General features: G+C 37.1%; 1 protein-coding gene across 1 annotated transcript in view; it reads right to left on the bottom strand.

Moving 5' to 3' along the window:
* SAMHD1 (SAM domain and HD domain 1) overlaps window positions 1-20,239 on the bottom strand; it is a 38,767-nt gene that overhangs the window by 13,162 nt on the left and 5,366 nt on the right. Inside the window, exons 2-11 of the mRNA XM_012728369.1 lie at window positions 18,913-18,979; window positions 16,817-16,889; window positions 15,156-15,316; window positions 13,172-13,287; window positions 9,973-10,043; window positions 5,871-6,026; window positions 4,068-4,168; window positions 3,771-3,879; window positions 2,822-2,913; window positions 1,654-1,769 (exon numbers count right to left, since the gene is read on the bottom strand). Coding sequence (XP_012583823.1) covers window positions 1,654-1,769; window positions 2,822-2,913; window positions 3,771-3,879; window positions 4,068-4,168; window positions 5,871-6,026; window positions 9,973-10,043; window positions 13,172-13,287; window positions 15,156-15,316; window positions 16,817-16,889; window positions 18,913-18,979 — 1,062 coding nt within the window. The remainder of the gene's footprint in view (window positions 1-1,653; window positions 1,770-2,821; window positions 2,914-3,770; window positions 3,880-4,067; window positions 4,169-5,870; window positions 6,027-9,972; window positions 10,044-13,171; window positions 13,288-15,155; window positions 15,317-16,816; window positions 16,890-18,912; window positions 18,980-20,239) is intronic.

Genomic DNA, 20,239 nt, shown 5'->3' with positions numbered 1-20,239 from the left:
TCCAAGTTGCTGCAAAAGACATGTGTTTCTCTTTTTTGGTTGCTGAGTAATATTCCATTGTATATATGTACCACATCTTTCTAATCCAGTCATCTTCAGTCACCATGTTTTTTAAGTCTCCTTTAATCTAGACCTAGAATAAACTCTTGATTTATCGTTTGTGATATTGACATTTTAGAAAAGTCCAGGCAGTCATCTTGTGAAATGTTCCACAGTCTAAAATTGTCAGGGGACCGCCCTGGTGGCACAAGAGGTTAAAGCACAGCACCATGAAGCTATCCACAGCCACTGCAGCAGGAGCACGATCCCCAGTCAGGAAGCCGACCCACATGGTCAGTGGGCCTCTCCTGTCTCATGGGCTGCTCACGCCTCACGAGTGTATCCATCAGTCAGCCATCAGGATTCCATCAGTGAATCCTCTCACTCTCTGCACCTCTAGCCTATACCCCAGTTCTTGTATGCATAAATACATAAAATTTTTAAAAATCTAAAATTACCTGATTGCAGGGAAATAGAAATTAGAGGTAAGGTCCACCCATGCTAAGAAATATTGAGGGAGAAAGACCAAGAAAATTACCTAGTAAGACAGCAGCCATAGTATCTGCAATGCTTAAGATAACTACATCCAAATAAAACATTCATCAGAAATAAGCATTTAAGGGCCTGGTGGCCTAAGGGAAAGTCTCAGGGCTATCACCACCCTGACCTAGTTAGATTTTATTTTAAAGATTAATTTATTTGTGCATGCAAGAATTGGGGTATAGGCCAGAGATGCGGGGGATGAGAGGACTCACCAGAGACAGAGTGGGGAGCAGAACAGGCAGAAGTATTGAAATACACTGCTGAGGGGAGCAGCGGATGAGACCGAAGAGGTCTGCTGTGCCATGTGGGTCAGCTCCCTGGTTGAGGAGCGAGCTCTTGCTGCAGTGGCTGTGGATTACTTCATAGTGCTGTGCTTTAACCTGCTATACCACCAGGGAGGGCCCCTGAGTTAAGATTTTATTTTTACCTTTCTAATTTTATTTTAAGTTAAAAAGAGTGAGTTTCATGACTTCCAAGTAAGAAGTCTGACTGGATATACTTTTTTGGTCCTATTTCTTTTTCTTTATTCTCAATAAAGCAAAAATAAAGCTTTATATCTTGTCAGTCTACACTTTCCCACATTAAAGAACCAATTGTGATAACTTTACTTCTGTTACTTCCCTCTCTAAACTATAGATTTCATTTCTGTTGAAATGGGAAGAAATATTCCCGGTATCCCATGTTTTGCAATAAAAATAATGTTCAAAAGGTTAAGTTAGCTTTTCTGGTATTAGTCCAGATGTATTCTAAATTAAATAATAAATACTGAGTACTTGCCTACCAAGTGTGTACTAACTGCTCTGGCTCTTTTAAGCACCATAACAAAACTATACACAAGGTACTATTACTCCCATTATACAGATGATGAAACTAATGTTCACGGAGTTCACATGACTTGATCAAAGTCACCTTATTATGGCAAAGCAGAAACAAAACAGAAATCGGGAAGTATATATCTAAAACATATAGCTAAAGTATATAGCTAAAATACATTGGAATGTTTGGCAAACAAAGCAATCTGTGAACTGCTTATATGTGATGGACCATCTATATTACCTTCTAGTGTTTTACCTGTTAGTTTAGTAAAGGCTTCCATGTCATCAATTGCTGTAGAAATATGGTACTTTACTCCTGCAGTACCTGTAATCTCTATGTAGTTGTCTGCTTTGAGGAAAGCATCTGTAATCCTATGGATCATTAAAAATAATTACGCTTATGATAAAAGTTGAATTTTTTTTTCTTTATGCTTTACTTAGAGTGAAGGAACTCTTTCTACTTTAGGAAAATAAAATCTTTAGACACAATTGTATCAAGACAATTGGTTCTTTACTATACTAAATAACTAAGTAATTTGTGAGCTACCATGTTAACTATTTTTCAGGAACTGGAGCAGGAATTTAGGTACATTGTTTTATTCAATATTTCCAACAATAAGATAGATGTAATCAGTTTCCGCTTTACAGATGCATGAATTAATTTTTCTAACAGTCTTAGGAAGAAGCAATGCCAAGTTTTGAACCTAGATCTCTCTGCCTCTCCAAATTTAAAACAAAATACATAAAACCTCCCAAAACAAAAAAAAACCCTCTCACCAAAGTAACAATTTTCCTAACTAGTTTGTTTATGACAAAAGGGAAAAATAAAAATGAACATAATTTCCTCAACACATACGTAAATGTGAAAAGCTTAGAATAAATCAAATTAAGCTAATTTAGGGACATTAAACTTCACTCACATCCAAGTTTTGATAACCACTCATTGGGGCATTTGAGTCGCATAAGACACTTAACCTGTATCTTTCTGCTATGGATCTGACCGACTCAGGAAGAAAAGGTGAAATTCCTCTGGTTTTACTACTTGGCATTAATTTTAATAAATAATTAGCAGGGTAAGGGCAGTCATTAATCTTATTCTAAAAATTGTTTGCCATTGTTTTCAACATTCTGCACATCCTACATCTCATTACCTTGGTGACTCTTACCTGGTACAGAGGTGAATACCAGTGTAGAAGTCCAAGTCACTCCATTGTCTCTTCTCTCCAGTCCCCTTATCCACTTTCCATCTTTTTTCCCAACTCAACTAAGTTCACTTATTTTGCTTATTTATCTAAGGGAAACTTTTTGGATTTATGCATTTACAATGTACATATTTTATCGAAAAATCTGAACTTGATCCAAGTATGATACTCTACAAAGCATTATGGAACATTTTCTATGAGTAAAGCAACTGAATTTCTTACATTGCATCAATGATGTTGCCGACTTTGTGTTGATAGGCTCTACGGTGTAAAGAGTTGCGTGTGTGGAACATGTCATACAGATTCCCAACCTCCTGCAGGAAAATGTAAAGTAAATGTGAAATCAGATTTTGTAGCCTCTGTAAGTAGATAAGTATATAAGACAAGGAAAAGGGATGCTGGCAGACATGAAGGCGGTAGAAAAGGGCTAACTCATTAAGATCTCTGAGCTCTCTGAAAAACTGCAAGGCAGATTAATAAGGTCATTTAGTTATTTACAACTTTTGTTTTTTAAAAACCAAAATCTATTGAATGCTTTACTTCTGTGATAGGTTCTGTTTTAGGTATCCTAAATGTATTGTTAACTCTCTCAATAACTCTAAGAATTGCTGTACCTAATCATCATTGGTGTGTTCTTCATTCTCAAAAGACAGACTTTTATACACAAGACTCTACTACTCTTTAGCTCATGACTCTTAATTCTAGCAGGCACCTACATATTCCAGTCTTTTTTATCATTTATGAAACACTAACATAGTGATTAGGCATGAAATGAAGTCCAAGTTTCTGCGTTAAAATTCCAGTTTTGACATTCATTAACTGTAGGTCTTCAGTTTTATTTTGGATATCTATAAAGTGAGCTAATAATAAGTATGTATCTCACAGGATTATAAAGATTAAGCTAATCCATCTAAAGCACTTAAAACAGTGCCTGCCACAATATTCGAAAAAGGTCTATTATAATTGTATTATTATTTAACAGTGCCATGGAGTGGAAAGAATTTTAAAACACTTACAAATGCAAAGCATGAAACAAAGAGGTCAACATTTTACCGAGTACTGATTTTTCCAAATTATTGAATTTTCCAATAAGTTGAATCAAATTATTAAATTACTTCTAGATTTCAAATCAGAAACTACATCTTCTGTTTTATTTTCTGACATAGTTTACCTTTTCTCTTGTACAAATATGTTTCCTACTATCCACTTCACAGACGCGGGCAAACTTAACAAAGCGTTTATAATCAAAGTTATTTTGAATTCCAAGGTGATGGCAGTCCCTAGAAACAATCCAAAGCAGAGAGATGAAAATTTTTGACAAGGCAAATCTACCTTAAATGTTAACACTACATTTTATATAGTGTAATTCATAAACCCTTTATACAGTGGTATTTACTTAAATAAAAATTATATATACTTATACCAGGACTTTAAGTTGCCAACTTTTTCTGAATTGCTTAGTGCATACCTGGCAAAATAATCCCATTTGTCCACATCAATTCCATTTCTCTTATTTGCCACAATCTCATAAAGGAAGCTTTTCTCCTTAGGACGTCCCTTATATGGCCACTAGAAGAAAAAGACTCATTTAAAATGTTTTAGGATAGGAACCAAATATGTTTACAAGAAAAGCACTTTTATTAGTCTGAAATTTATAAATAAATATTTGATTAGGATCACGAGGTAAACTGGAAGGTTTTACTCTTTCCTTCCTTTACTTGACCCCTAAATTAGTAGGAAGTGGTGGGGGGGATACTAAGGTCTAGGATATTCTGTTATCACTAAATCTTTTGTGCCACTGAAAACATCTTAAGTCTGTTAACATTTCCCATAACAACACAGCTTTCTTTGTTTGAAAGTTTTGAAAATACTTAAATCCAATATTGAAGTAGTAAGAATATTCCTTATAATGCATGAGCTAATACATTAAAATAGTATTAATCTTTCAAAGTAGCTATAAATCTAGTCTAGAGGATATGCATTGTCCGAAGAATTTTTGGAGCTCCATTTTTGGAAATAGGATACTTGCTACAAATCTACCTCTTTATCGTATATCTTATAAAGAGAGCTGTATTTTGGCCCTTCCTAGTGGTGCAAGGGTTAAAGTCATAGTTCTACCAAGCTATCAAGCTCAACAGCACAAGTCTGAGCCCCCCTCCCACCAAGGAATTAATTGGATTGGCGCAGCAGACCTCTCCTGGCCCGCCAGCCTGATGGCCCCTCAGCAGTGTATTTTAATCAGTCCACTTGTTCTGTTCCCCACTGTCTCTGGTGAATCCTCTCACAGCCCCTTCCACTTCTGGCCTATACCCCAGCTATAAAATAAAATAAAATTTTAAAGAGAGAGATCTGATATACTTTAGGGGGAAAAGAAAAACCCCTTACAAATCTCAAAGGGAAGTTATTTTCCAAATTCTTTTTTAACTGAAAGAACAAAAGATTAAAAAGAAAACAGATTTTCCTCTGAACTAATCTTTTCTTTTGGGTATTTATATTTCAGATGCTAATTATAAAGGATAAACAAGATTGACATTTTCCAAACGAAGTTACTTTAGGCATCTCGATAAAACGCTGTTTATATATTCATTAAAGCTTTATCGGCAGGTCCCCATCCTCCCTGTGACTATGTGGTGTCTCTTTTAACAAACCTGTACCTTTAAGGAGTAGCTCTTTCTGTCTACACAGGTAACCTTTCCCTTTTGTATATAATAAACTTGCCTTTTGGATATGTAAAAAAAGATTTTCATATGTATTTTAGATTAGGAGGATATACCTTAAAAAAAAAAAAAAAACAACTCAGGTAAGAGGTGGAAAGCTCTATAAGCCTTCCTGTTTTGCATTAAAGAGTAGAAAAAGGGCCTTCCTGGCTGCCTAGAGGTTAGGCCTCAGTGCTATCACCACTTCAGCCTCAGTTCCATCCCCAGCCACGGAGCTGGCCCATATACAGTGCAGCAGACCTCTCCTGTCTCACCTGCTGTTCCCCTTAGCTCTGTATTTCAGTGGATCTACCTGTTCAGCATCTCACTCTGTCGCTGGTGAATCTTCTCACCCCCCACTCCACACATATAGACCTCTGGCCTACACCCCAATCCTTTTAGGCAAAAGAATAAGTAAATTAAAAATATGAGAATGTCTTTGAAAAGAACAATAGAAATCTATAAGTTTATCATTTAGTCTCTCTAAAGCAGCCAAATGTGCAGCTCAGAAGAAACCAAGAAACAACTAGATGAAAAACACCAGTCAGTTCAAATCAAATGTTACAAAGACGTACCTCAGACTTACTGTCTGGTGATCCACGTGGTCCTTCAATCTGTTCCGTGATAAAGCAAATATCTTCTTCAGGCATGAGACCATACTCTTCCATGACATCTTTGAGTTTATTAGAATTAACTAAGTGTTCAAACATCTTAACTGAGCCCAGTTCATGCTAAGAAAAGTTAACATAATATGGTCCATTATAGACTTTTGTCCAATAGAAACCCTAGATTATCCAAAAATTACTTGATTCCTGGTAACTTAGATATAAGGTTCTATTGCATGTTAACTCCTAGTTTCCAACTATAGTCTTCAAAAAATCTGTCAAATTATCGACATGTTTTACTAGTCTATAGATCTTACACAAGTCATGCTCACTGTTTTGTAAGTATAATTAATGATATATAATAATTTACCATGCCTAGAAGAATATTAACAGGTAGAATTCCACTTTAATAAATATCACTATAAAATTCAGTTCTATTGTTTCAGGCTTAGAACATATGAAGTTGAAAGTTCTGTCAACACTTCCATCTAGTGGTGGAAGGGGTAGCTGCAAACTTGTGAGCAAAACCAAAAATATGTTCTAGAGTTTTCAAGACAATATAAGTGTTAGAATCTCAAACTGGCATCAGTTCACTCATCTGTCTCTGCTCATTTACTCATGTGTTCACTGATAATTGTAAAAGTACCTACACTACTCCAGATTTGACCAAAAAAAAATCCAAGTCAAGACAAAACCAAAAATCTGCACAGTCCAATAAAAGTTGTTAAAAACTTAATTCAAGACATATAACAAAGAGAAAAAGTAGTAAATGTAAAATGAAGAAATTGAGCAGACACTGATTGAAGAAATATTCAATATCACCAGAAATACTCAAACAGATTTTATGTGCCTGATGTGATACACTAAAGATTTACGCAACTTATTTCTGTGGCATCCAGCCAAAAATGCAGTCTAATGAATGGTATGAGGAAATATCAGATGAACGGAGGAATGTCTACAAAGTAATTCACCTATACTGTTCAAAAAACTAATAAGATCATGAAAGAGAGACTATGCCAGACCAAAAGAGGTTACAGAGAAATGGCAACTAAGTGTAGTATATGTAAAGACCAGGGGTAAAAAAGTCTCCCCCTTAATGAACAGTTAGTGAAATTTGAAATAATGCCTGTAAATTAGATAATAATACAGCATCAATATTAATTTCTGGGTTTTGATTACTGTCCTGAGGTTATATAAAAAAAGTTCTTGTTTTCAAAAAATAAACACTCACTGAAAAAATGGATACATCTAAAATTTTTAAATGACTCAGAAAAAAATTTAAATATACAGAAAGATTTCGGTTTCATAAAGATAGCACAAACAATAACAACTAGCTCGGAAAATAACTAAAATTATCCTATGGGAAAAAATGGTAAAATCATCCACAAGAATAATTAAAACAGAAAACATATAAGACCCCTATGGGAAAAATTACAAGAATTTATAACGGAAGAACAAAGAGCCAAAGATATTCCTATAAAACAAGTATGAACCGTTGTCTTACCAAATCTTAAGACTTACAAAACAGTAATAATAACTAAGAATGTGTAGAATATGAAAGAATTTAGAAAGATTCATCATATATTGAAAGCTTCCTCATTTTTGGATTAGCATTGGGGGAGAGGATGTTGGGAGGATAGAACTCCACAAAGACAGGTTTTAGACACCATCCCAAAACCTCCAGACCAAAGAGATCCAAGGCACCAAGAACTACAAATCCCATAATGTCATCACCACTGACGGGAGGATTGCTGGGAACTAAGGGTGAAGTTAAGCAGCCAGGCTTGGTGTATAACCAGACATGTGGGCCTTGGGGGTTCTTGGTTTTTCCACCAGCCTTCAGCATGCTATTGGGGTTCGAGCTCAGTGGAACTCGTAAGACACATTCATCAATTTATCACTCTTTTCTTTCTGGGTTAACCTTTCTTCATTTCCCCTTTTGTAACAAGGGGTATTACAAAGGGCCTTTCCCTTTTTGTAAAGAAACACTTTAATAAGGTTTTTTGGTGTGCGCTTGCAGTTGAGTCCCTTTAAGCAAGAGGGACCCACAGGCAATCCATTTCACACTGGGGTTGTCACATTGGGGTATACCTATAATTAAAAAAAAAAATTAGATTCCTATCACACAGAGGCACAAAAACTAATTCCACCAGAGTTAGAAACTTAAATGTGAAAGGCAAAATATTTAAAGAAGATGACTTGAGAATGAGTAGATCCTAAATAGAAGAAAGCAACTGTAAACTCTATACCAAAGCTACTGGAGAGCAGCCAAAGGCAGAGAGATGTTAGAAGACAGTCAACACTTGGAAGACAAAGGGACTGGGAAATATTCTGTGTTTTTAAATGCCTTTTAGCCTACAAGCAGGTCCCAAGGCAGCAAAACTGGAGAGAAACTATGCAGCTCACTGAACTAAAGAACCCGAGCACTTCATCAAAACTTAAATTTCTCTCTCTCACACATGCTATCAAGCTATTGCCAGCCACAGCAACATGAGTTCAATGGATCCCTGGCCAGCAAGCTGACTCTCATGGAACTACAGACCTCTCCTTTCTCGCCCCTTCCTCCCCTCAGCTGTGTATTTTAGTAGATCTGCTTGTTCTACTCCCTGCCCTGTTTCTGGTGAATCCTCTCACCCCTCGCACTTCTGGGCTACACCCCAGTTCTAATGAAAAAATAAATCTTTTTAAAAATACTGTGCAGGGGCCTCCCTGGTGGCGAAGCAGGTTGGGGCACAGCACTAAGAAGCTAAAGCCACTGCAGCATGAGTTCGATTCCCGCCTGCCCCGGAGGTGACCACATGGCATGGCAGACCTCTCCTGACCCACCCACTGCTCCCCTCAGCAGTGTACTCGTCGATCTGCCTGTTCTGCTCCCCACTCTGTCCCTGGTGAATCCTCTCACCCTCCGCATCTCTGGCCTGTACCCCAGTTCTGTATGAATAAATAAATCTTAAAAAAAAAAATACTGTGCATAGCAATTTTATTAACCTTAGCAATTAATAACATTATTAATAAATTAAAAGTTGAAGACAACCTATTTCATTAAAAGGAGAAAGGATGAGCAAAATTGACTCATTCATACCTCAGCAATTAAAAGGTATGAACTACTATTAAAGACAAAAACTTCCAGCTTCTCCAGATTGAATATTTGTGGGTTAGAACTGCAGCTTAAGACAATCCACTGGGATAATGAATACATTTAACGTGAGCAAATCTTAAAATCATTTGCTGAATGAATAAAACAATAAGCACCCACTATGTAGTTATACTTGTATCCAGTGTACAAACAGGCTAACTGATCTGTAATTATGAGGAACTAAGACAGTGGTGGGAATGGGGAAGAAGGAATTAATGGAAAAGGGGCCCAAGAGAATTTGCAGGAAGATGAAAGTATTCCATATTCTGACTTCAAGTGGTGGTTACAGGAAATTCCCTGACCTGTATACTTAAGACCTGTGTAGTATATCATATGTGAATTATACCTTTAAAGAAAACCAAGAGAAAATAGTGATTGACACGTAAGCAGCACTTGCTATATACTGATATTCCGTTCAACTGCAGGCTCCAGAAGTACATGTGGAAAGAAACCAGAATGACCTAGCTTTACTTCTTAAAACTGATTCCAAATATACAGATCAGTTACCTACAAGTCCCAAATTATAAAATGGTTCCTTTAACATATTATGATGAAACTTGCTCATAAAATGAATCAAGTGAAATTATTTTTATTTATTTTTTTCAGTAGTGTGAAAAACTAGAAAGGCATTAAATTAGCAACTAATAAGCCTAGTTTTCTAGTGTTGGCTCTGGCATTTAGCAGTTCTGTTATTTTGGGTACTTCAATACACCTCTGTGAGCTTCAAGTTCCTTTACTCTAGTGAAAATGGAGATGACGATTCCTTTCTTGTGGACCACTGTGAGATCAATGAGTGGACACACACACACCCACACACACACACACACATGAAAGGACCTTAAAAACTGTGATGGGAAGCATTCTATAACAGCAGCAGTTGCTCAATAAAATAGCCTTTATTTTATTTTATTGACTACTGACTTTATTAATACATACCTTCCAATTTAATCTTGGGCGAGCAAGTGGAATAAATCTTCCATCAAACATATGAGAAAATGGCCCGTGACCTTAAAAACAAAAGAAGCCTTAGAACAAGAAAATTGTTTGCAAATTGATAAAAATTGAATCTTTGAATCCTTTCATTTTAACTAGCATATCAAAACAGAAATTAAAATGTATAAGTACATCACAAAAAAGGGAAAATCCTTTCTGTTTTTTAAAGGAAACAGAACTCTATCAGAAAACAAGTCCTTTAAAAAGGGGATCTCTGAATCGCCAGAGTTTACATAAATCTGAGTAAAATGACAGCTAAAATGAAGGTAAAGGACAGTATTTTTGGTATCTTCAGACTGAGTACTCATGGATTAGAACTGCAGATTTAAGACAATCTCCTAGGGTCGGAAGAAAAATATTAGAATTTAATTTTAATACTCTCATCCATTAAAAATACCTATCTTTAAGTAAAATTTACCATGTACGTATTTTATAGTAACATACACATGTCAAGGCTACACCTTGAGATTCTGACGACACAGGCAATCAGAAATGAAAATCACTAGTTTCTCTTATTCATAAGTGATTTTGAGATTCCACATTTGCTATGATGAAAACTCACTGAAGCACAACTGAGGTGTTAACAGTATTTCCACATTAGTAAGTTCCTGGCCTGGAAGAAGACACCAGGGACCAGCCCAAAGCTTTTCTCAGAGTGTACACAAAGGTTCATAACTATAGGTCTGATTCCTGAGGGCCTAGCAAAGGCTTCCAAATGATTTCCTCTTAAAATACCAAGAATCCAAAAAAAAACCCCCAAGAATCTGAGGGCCTCCCTGATGGTGCAGGGCATTAAGTCTCAGCACCATGAAGCCATCCATAGTCACTGCAGTACTGAGCTCGATCCTTTCCCAGAGAGCTGACCCACACGGCGCGGCAGACCTCTCCTGTCTTGCCTGCTGCGCCCCTCAGTAGTGTATTTCAGTAGATCACTTGTTCTGCTTCCCACTCTGTCTCTGGTGAATCCTCTTACCCCCTGCACCTCTGGATGTACCCCTTATATGCATAAATAAACAAACCTTTAAAATACCAATAATCCAGTAATACCAATAATCTAGTAAATTTACCATGAGGAGGAATATTATTCATACTGAAACCTTTGAGAAGATAGGCTAAAAGACAAAAGAGTACCATACCCCTTTAAGTACCTGCTATTGAAATAAGGCCACTTCCTTTCCCCAACCCTAGGGCAAATGCAAGCCCTCAGGACCCTTATTTTCTCTATCTTTTTCAAAAAGATTTATTTTTATTTAATTATACATACAAGAACTGAGGCCAGAGGTGGGAGTCAGGGTGTGAAGCGTGTATGAGAGAACTCAGCAGAGACAGTGCGGGGAGCAGAACAGGTGGATGAAATATACTGCTGAGGGGGTAGGGAGAGGTCTGCTGTGCCACGTGGGTCAGCTCCCTGGCAGGAGATTCAAGCAGAAGTGGCTACCAACAGCTTCATAGTGCTAAAACTTTAACCCCTGCACCACCAAGGAGGCCCTATTTTCTCTTTCTTTATCAAAGGAAAAAAATGTTATTCTACTAGACTGTGCACTAAGTTCTTATTATGGGCCAGGGAAGAAAAGGAGTTCTTTAAATCTGTTGGTCATCTGTTAGGGGCAGATTAGCTATTCTAAGTATGAGAAGAATAAATTTGACCAAGTAAGTAGAGTTGATAAAATGGCATTTTTATTCAATAAGGATAAAGAAAAACCAAGCTAATATTGTGAACACAGTAATCAGAAAACCTCACTATCTGAAAGTCCTTTCAAAAAATAACTAGCATTGTTGGGTTTATGAACCAACCTAGGAAGAAGCAATGGAACATTTATATTAAAGTTAACAGAAAAGTTAAAACATGTATGTCATCTGATTATATTCATGATGTAATTCCAAAAACATGATTCACGTTATGATCTTGTAATATGGCAGGGTCAGGAAGTGGGTAAATTCCAACTTCCCTGTATGACCCAAGGAAGTGTAGAACTGAGCAGAGAGGGAGAAAAGCTAGAAAGGAGACTGTAGAAAAGAAGAAAGATGGAGAACAAGAAGATGACCTGGAGGAGGCACATGAAGCAGAGACATGTGAAAAAGCTTAACTTCTTGGTCCTGGACTAGCTGAAACAGATGTGGGTAAGAGACCCACAAGGGAGGTTAACAACGGCAGCTTTTATCTTGCTTTTGATTTTGCTCCTTCTGTCTCAGACATGTGCCCCTACTGCCCCTTTCCTATGGGTCCCCACCAGGAGGGGCCTTAAACTTGTAGCAGGGTGGCCCTGCTTTGGGCCAACCCTGTTTGGCTGGGGATTTACCCTGTTTGGTAGCTTCAGGTGCTTGATTTAAAACTTTGTTCTTTTTCCAGGACCTCCCTGGTGGTGCAGGGATTAAAGTCTCAGAACTAGCAACCAATCAACAGCCACTGCTGCATGAGATAGTTCTCCAGAACCCATTATGGCACAGCAGACCTCCCCTACGCCTCACCAGCTGCTCCCCTCAGCAGCCTATTTTAGTAGTTCTGTCTCCCCACTCTGTCTCTAGGGAATCCTCTCACTTCCCACACCTCTGGCCTACACCAAGTTCTTATATGCATAAATAAACAAAAATAAATCTTAGGGCCCTCCCTGGTGGCTCAGAGGGTTGTAGCACTGCACTGCGAAGCCTGTGGCTGCTTCAGTGTGAGTTTGATTCCCGCCCCGGAGGTGACCCACATGGCGAGGCAGACTCTCCTATCTCACCCGCTGCTCCCCTCAGCAGTATATTTTGTCAACCTGCCTGTTCTGCTATTTTGTTTCTGGTGAATCCTCTCACCACCCCTGTACTTCTGAACTGCAGCCCATTTCTGAATGCACAAGTAAATAAAATCTTTAAAAATAAATAAAATAAAAAGCATCAAGCCATAAAACCTATTCTGTTTAAAAAATAAATAAATCTTAAAAACACACACACACACATCATCCTTTTTCTTGTCTTTGTTGCACACTATGTCTACTCAAGTTCCTTTCCATTAAAGGTCTTATGCAGTAGAGTATGTTTTGTCTTGATGTGAGGGATGGCAGAACCTATTTAGAAAGGTCAGCTTCGGGGTTCCCTGACTGTCCCTCTCCTTGCCCTGTAACAGGTTTATGTAACAACTTTGGCTCTTTGTCTAACTTACCAAGGTCATGGCAAAGCCCAGCAATCTGAACACATAGCACATCCCGATCACTTATCTGCAGTTCAGGTTGCTTTTCACGCAGTGCACGAACTAGACATCCTGCCAGATACCCGACGCTGGAGAGCAGAAGACAAAATAAGTCACACTTCTGTTTGAAAAATTAATGATACTTCTGGTCCTTAAGAACTTTAATATGTTTCTCAGTTGGGGGTGTGGTGGGATATAGACAATTGCTGAGGTTAACCTGTACACTGAAACCTACAGTTTTATCAACTGTTGCCTTAATAAAAAGAAAAAGAAAAAAATGTTTCTCACATTTTCTAATATATCTTGGTCAACTTAACAGAAGAGTCTGTTTCAGAACTAGGCATGAACACAAAAACAGAATCCCAAAGCAATACTTCTCATCTCAGCATCACTCATCACTAAGAAATGCAAAATCTAAACCACAATATGATACCACCTCACTCACACCCATTAGGGTGACCACTATATATACACACACATGTGCAAAAATATTACTCAGCTTTTAAAAAGAATGAAAGTCTTACCTATGCTACAACTGGGTAAACTTCAAGGAAACTATACTAAGTGAAATAAACAGTTTTGCAAGATGTAAAACTTTTGTAGCTTGGTTACAAATAATGCATATTCACTGAAATTAGTCTCAATGACAGGCAGGTAAAGTTAAATAATCCAACTCAGAATGCAGACTGGCAGTTTTACTGTGAGAATGTTTCCAATACACAGTCTGAATTTAGTTAATACAGATAGGAACAGAGTCACTGACCCACTGTTTTTGATTGGAAGGGGAGAGGTTTGTAGTTCTAACTTGTCCTAATCTAAACATCTCTGATGTTAGAGGAGAGTAACTCATGAATGCCCTACAGAGATGCAAAGCTCAGGTATCCACTGTCAAATGTTTTATTATCTCAAAAGATTGACTTTACCTTCAGGCAGTAGGTAAAGTCTGCATTAGGGGATGGAGTCTATAAAGAAGGCTTCTTCTCCTGTCTACTAGACCTGAGGTGGATCCCCAGGGACATATTTTATAATGTTTTGACAGTTGATATATTTAACTGTTGATCCATACAGTTAAAAAGGGTTAAGATGGTAACTTATCTTCTGTGTATTTTAACAACTTTTTTTTTAAGTGAAGCTTAAAAAAAAAAAAGTGAAACTGCTGTTGGTGTGATGTTTGCAACACAGACTGAAGGTAAAACACCTCACAAATATCAAATGTACTTTCAGCACTTCCTCCTGAAAATCAGTCTTTAGTAAATAAAAATCTTTCTTCTCCCCTAAAGTCTGGGCTCCATGACGACAGAAACAATTGCTATTTGTTGGAGGCATAGGACCTAGTAAGTTTTCACTAAGTATTTTTGATGGATACATTACAGGTATTTGAGTAGATACATGTTGGGATAACTAAAAATGCTTCTTATCAGCTACTCACACAGAAAGGCAATGCAATGTGAGGACTTCATGAAAATCTAGAAAACTGTCCAGGTCTTCCCAGACAATGTCCTCCTGACTCTACATTTTAAATGGAAAAGCAGGCCAAAAACCAACTTAGTTGTGTGAAATAGAGGTGCTACCTTCTATAAGTCTATGAATGCTTTTTTGGTTTGCGTATTTCCTGATAGGTGAGAAAATTGGGCAATTCAATACATGCCTAAATAGGAAAATTAAATAAGAAAAATTACAAAGTTATTTGTTAGTAACCAACAGTAACTGTGATAATATTAAAAACATAACTATTTCATCCAAATGATGTGTCAATAAGGTCCTTTCATTATCCTTCCAAGAAGGATTTGAGGTGGCTTATAAGAATATAAAATATAACAAGGTAAAATCTCAATTTTCTCATCAATAAAATAATCTTTACCATTTTATAAAACCATACTCTGAAAGATGAGACATTTATTTCATGAGATAGAGAAGTTACTTAGTGACTTAAGTTTCCCACCAACTCCCTTCTTACCCTAGACTATGTTCAAATCGATTGTGTGAAGCTCCAGGAAAAACATAGTAACTGCCTCCCAACTGTTTGATATAACGAAGCCGCTGAAATTGAGGCGTGTCAATGATTCGAATGAGGAGAGGGTGGAGTTCAATGTGGCCATGGATAGGATCATTAATTACCTAGAAAATGATGCTTCAATTAATAGTATTAATAATACATAACTCCAATTAAAATTCTTGTGCAAGCCCTCCCTGGTGGCGCAGTGGGTTAAAGTACAGCACTGAGAATCTAAAGCCACTTGTGCATGAGTTCGATTCCTGCCTGCCCTGGAGGTGACCACATGGTGTGGCAGACCTCTCCTGACCCGCCCGCTGCTCCCCTCAGCAGTGTACTTCGTCGATCTGCCTGTTCTGTTCCCCACTCTGTCTCTGGTGAGGCCTCTAGCCGCCCCTGAGCCTCTGGCCTGTACCCCAGTTCTGTATGCACAAATAAATAAACCTTAAAAAAAAAAATTCCTGTGCAGCCATCCCTATACACAGTCCAATGTCAAAGCTATTTGATTGTTCTAAGTAAGAACACTACTAAAGGAAGTGACAGGACACTAACAGAAAGATAATGACCTTAATCATTTTACTATGTATATGGCTAATAAACTTTAATAAGTTAGTGTTGAATTCAAATGAAACATATTTAACAGTCATTCATATCACGTAAGTCACAATCACTACAAAGTCAGTGACTAGATTTACACCTTTGTTAAACAATTCAATCCTATGAATGTCCTTATCAGACAAGAAAAATAATGAGTCCTCAGTTCAACCCCTGGCCAGGGAGCTGACCCACATGGCACAACCTGCTGCTCCCTCAGGGGTATATTTCAGTACATCTGCCCGTTCTGCTCCCCCTTCTGTCTCTGGTGAATCTTCTCACCCCCTACACCTCTGGCCTACACCATGGCCTGAGTTTGATCCCCAGCCAGGGTGCTGACCCATATATGGAGCTGCAGACCTCCCTTGTCTCACCCACTGCTCCCCTCAGCAGTGTATTTCAGTAAATCACCTTGCTTTGCTCTCCACTCTGGCTCTGGTGAATCCTCTCACTGCCCTATACCATTGCCTATACCCCAGTTCTTTTATTTAATGTAAAACAAAAAAATGAAAAGACAGTACAGAAAATGGCAGAAAATATTTACTTATCATATATCTAAAAAGTGATCTGGGCCCTGGTGGCACAAGTAGTTAAGTCACAGTACTCTGAAGCAATCCGCAGCCATTGCAGCATGAGTTCGATCCTCAGCCAGGGAAGTGACCCACATGGCGCAGCAGACTTCTCCTGTCCTGTCCACTTCTCCCCTCAGCAGTGTATTTCAGTAAATCCACCTGTTCTGCTTCCCACTGTCTTTGGTGAATCCTCTCACCCCCCAAACCTCTGGCCTCTACCCCACTTCTTATATGCATAAATAAATAAATCTTTAAAAAAGTGACTTGTATCCACAATATATAAATAACTTTAACAATTTAAATTAGATTGTAAGAACAAGTAACCAATTTTGTGAACTTTCGAGAAAACGTTGACTTGTTTACTTTAAATGAGTAAACTGAAGGTATGTGAGTTATATGAATTCTACATAATTGTATCACATTGTATTTTAAAAACATGGTAACTCAGATTCCTCTTACCTTCACTGTATGAACATGAGGTCGACCCAGGCCTTGGATACAATTCATCACTTTCTGTCTTTCATTCAAAGAACTAAAATTACAATAGGTTAAACAAATCTGTCATCATTTACTTAATAATAACTCATGTAATATGTAACAGATTAAAGTCAACTTTAGATGATCTACACTAACAACAACAACAAAAAAGTCAGATTAGAATGAGCAACAAATAATACAAACCTAATCCTAGAAACTCTTTCCTTTCAGTTGAGCATAACCAGAGGCACTGTGTAATACCTCACTGCCCAATAAAAAAATAAAATATTATTTTCCTAAGTTAATATTCAACATTCATCATTTATTTAAAACCCCAAACAGAAACTATACATAAAGAATTTGCTGATTAAAGGAAATAAAAAGAGCCACTAAAGGCCTCACTGGTGGCACCAGGGGTTAAGTCTCAGCATTATGAAGCTATGGGCAGCCGCTGCAGCATGAGTTGTGGTTTGAGTTTGATTCAATCCCGCCAGGGAGCTGACCTTCATGGCGCAGCCTACCGCTCCCCTCAGCAGTGTATTTTAGTAAATTCTCCTGTCCTGCAACCCCACTCCTGTCTCAGGTGAATTCTTTTACCCCCTGCATCCCTGGCCTATATCCCAGTATAGGTGTGAAAAAGGAAAAAGTAGCAGCTTTCTGTCCAGGAGAATTTAGAAATGATGGAATTCTATATTTGCTCTGTCCAGCCATTGGCTGCAAGCTGTAAGTGGCTATTGAGTACTTAAAATATGGCTAGCCTAACTGAAGTATTTAAAATAAATTAAACATGTAGCTAGTGGCTACCATATAGGAAAACACAAATGTAAGGAGTCCTGCAGAATCTACCTCTGAATTATAAGGTGGGCGCAAAAGTTGTGTCACGTAATGTTCCCTTTGTAATTGTCTGTTTTGTTCACTAATGTGTCCCAAATTCCAGAGGAAGGTCTAACACTTAATGAGCACTCCAAAAATATTTGTTGACAAAAATCAGTAGCATTTGGGTCTACAAAGTCTATGATTCTCTAAAAAGAAAGGATATTTGACTCTCAAATTATAAGCAATATTTATACATAAGAAAAGAGGTAGTAGGCCTCCCTGGTGGCACAAAGGGTTAAGTCTCAGCACTACCAACTGCCACACAAGTTCAATTCCAGGCCAGGGAGCTGACCCACAGGGTGCAGCACACCTCTTCAGTCACCTGCTGCTCCCCTCAGCCGTGTATTTGAGTGCATCCACTTATTCTGCTCCCCACTCTGGCTCTGGTGAATCCTCTCACCCCCCACGTCTCTGGCCTGTACTCCAATTCTTGTATCCATAAGTAAATAAAGCTAAAAAATAAAGACACCTAAATGTCCTAAGATGATCTTTTTTCACAATTTACTTCCATTACTATTTACTAAAGGATAGTGCATGAGGTCATTCAGTATAATCTTTTGTATTGATTCTTTGGTTACAGTTACCACAAACAATATTTAGCTAAGTGGAATTCCTGAAGAAAAGACCCATTGTTGCTAATTCCATATTAGAAACTAAGTCTCCATTTTAAGAAATATATAAATTTAGATTACCTCCAGCCATAATGGGAATCAAAATCTCTCTCTCTAAATATACATACATACATACATACATTATATAAATACATATGTATGTTTATATAAAACTTAACAAGGGCTTATGTACTAATCACTGTACATACATTGTTTCATTATTAGTATCCATTTCTCAGGTACAGAAATTTAAGAATTACACAAATTGTCCCAAATCAACAATTAACAAGCACCAAACTACTTTGTATATTATCTCTAAATCTCATACTAACCAACATTTTGAACTTGAGAATAAAAAGTTGTTTACTAAAAATTTTAAGAAGGCTTGTCAGCAAATTTTAGAAATGACTCATCTGTTATATTAAACACAGGATTTGCACAACAGAAACAACTACTGACAGTTGGCCAACGATTTTCAATGCTTCACAGATTTATGGTAAGGATAGTTAGCCTTAGCAATCTTGGAGTTTATCCTTCAAATGTAAATAAAGTGGTTGTAACTTTGGTTAAATGTGACTTTATCATTCTTACCTTATTCCAAGAACATCAAGATGAGAATCATCAAGAAAGGGCAGTAATGAACCTGTGATTTTATTTTCTATGAAAAGAAAGGAGATAGATGAATCATTTCAATATTTAGAGCACATGTTCTTTGATTTCTTTCAATCTGGATCCACCAAATTTTACTCAGATCAATGCTGTCTGAATATTCATTAATCAACTGGCCTGTGTCAAGTTCTACTTTCTGATTGCTACTTGAAGGGCTTAATTTTAATAAGATAATTCTACCAAGAATTTAAAAAAATAAATTAAGGTGATTATTTAAAAATATTTAGTAAATTTGCATAAGTTCAGTTGCAAAGTTAAATAAATAAAAACCCTGTGGGGTTTTACTAAGTTGACCATTTGCTGGGGTGGGGAAAAGTCTCTTGTTCTTAAATTAGTCAAGTTAAAAAAGAGCCTGAGGGGTTCTCAAAGTGTTAATTTAGTTCTAAAACAGCCAAGAAGAGCAGGCAATACTATATACCTCAAAAGACTTATATATGATTTCTTTTTCTTTCTCTTTTTATATAATTAATTCCAGTCCTTCCTGACCTCAGGTTTCAAAACTTTAGACTACTTTAAAGCAAAAAATATCTTTCTGAAGCTAACAAGTTGAGAAAGTAATTTTCCAAAAAGAAAGTTTAAATGAAATGAATGTTTTTGTATTTTGCTATCATTAAAATATAATTAATGTAAATAAAGTCAACAAAAATACATAGAAAACAAAACATCAATTTAAATTCTTCCAATAGATAACCACTGTTAACATTTGGACAATATCCTTTAAGGCATTTATGTTGTTTATGTTATGTTTATGTTGTTTTTCACAGCTAATATGTCATAAACATATTTCTTGCCAATTATTAAACTACATCATTTTAAACTGATGACTGTCTTATGTCCGTAAGATGGCAGTATAATATATTTAACCATTTTTTCAGAGTCATAAGCTCCTTACCCCTAAAATGAGCATAACTGAATTCAAATAGTTACAAAGACTTTGTAAGATAAAACATCAAGAGCACAGAACAGTATTTCACACAAAGTAAACTTTAAATAAATGCTAATCAATACTTAATCTTAATTATTACTATTATTTAAAGAATTCTCTCAGTCACCAATTAGAACTTCATCTGCAAATGAAAATAAGACTTTTTTTTTTAAAGATTTATTTATTTATGCATACAGAACTGGGGTACAGGCCAGAGGCTCAGGGGCGGTGAAAGGCTTCGCCAGAGACAGAGTGGGGAACAGAACAGGCAGATCAATGAAGTACACTGCTGAGGGAAGCAGCGGGCGGGTCAGGAGAGGTCTG

Source organism: Condylura cristata, unplaced genomic scaffold (assembly GCF_000260355.1).
Source record: "Condylura cristata isolate star-nosed mole 26May11 unplaced genomic scaffold, ConCri1.0 scaffold00022, whole genome shotgun sequence".
Classification (NCBI taxonomy): domain Eukaryota; kingdom Metazoa; phylum Chordata; class Mammalia; order Eulipotyphla; family Talpidae; genus Condylura; species Condylura cristata.
Note: the sequence above shows the minus strand (reverse complement) of the source record. Positions and strands in the feature narration are given on the sequence as shown.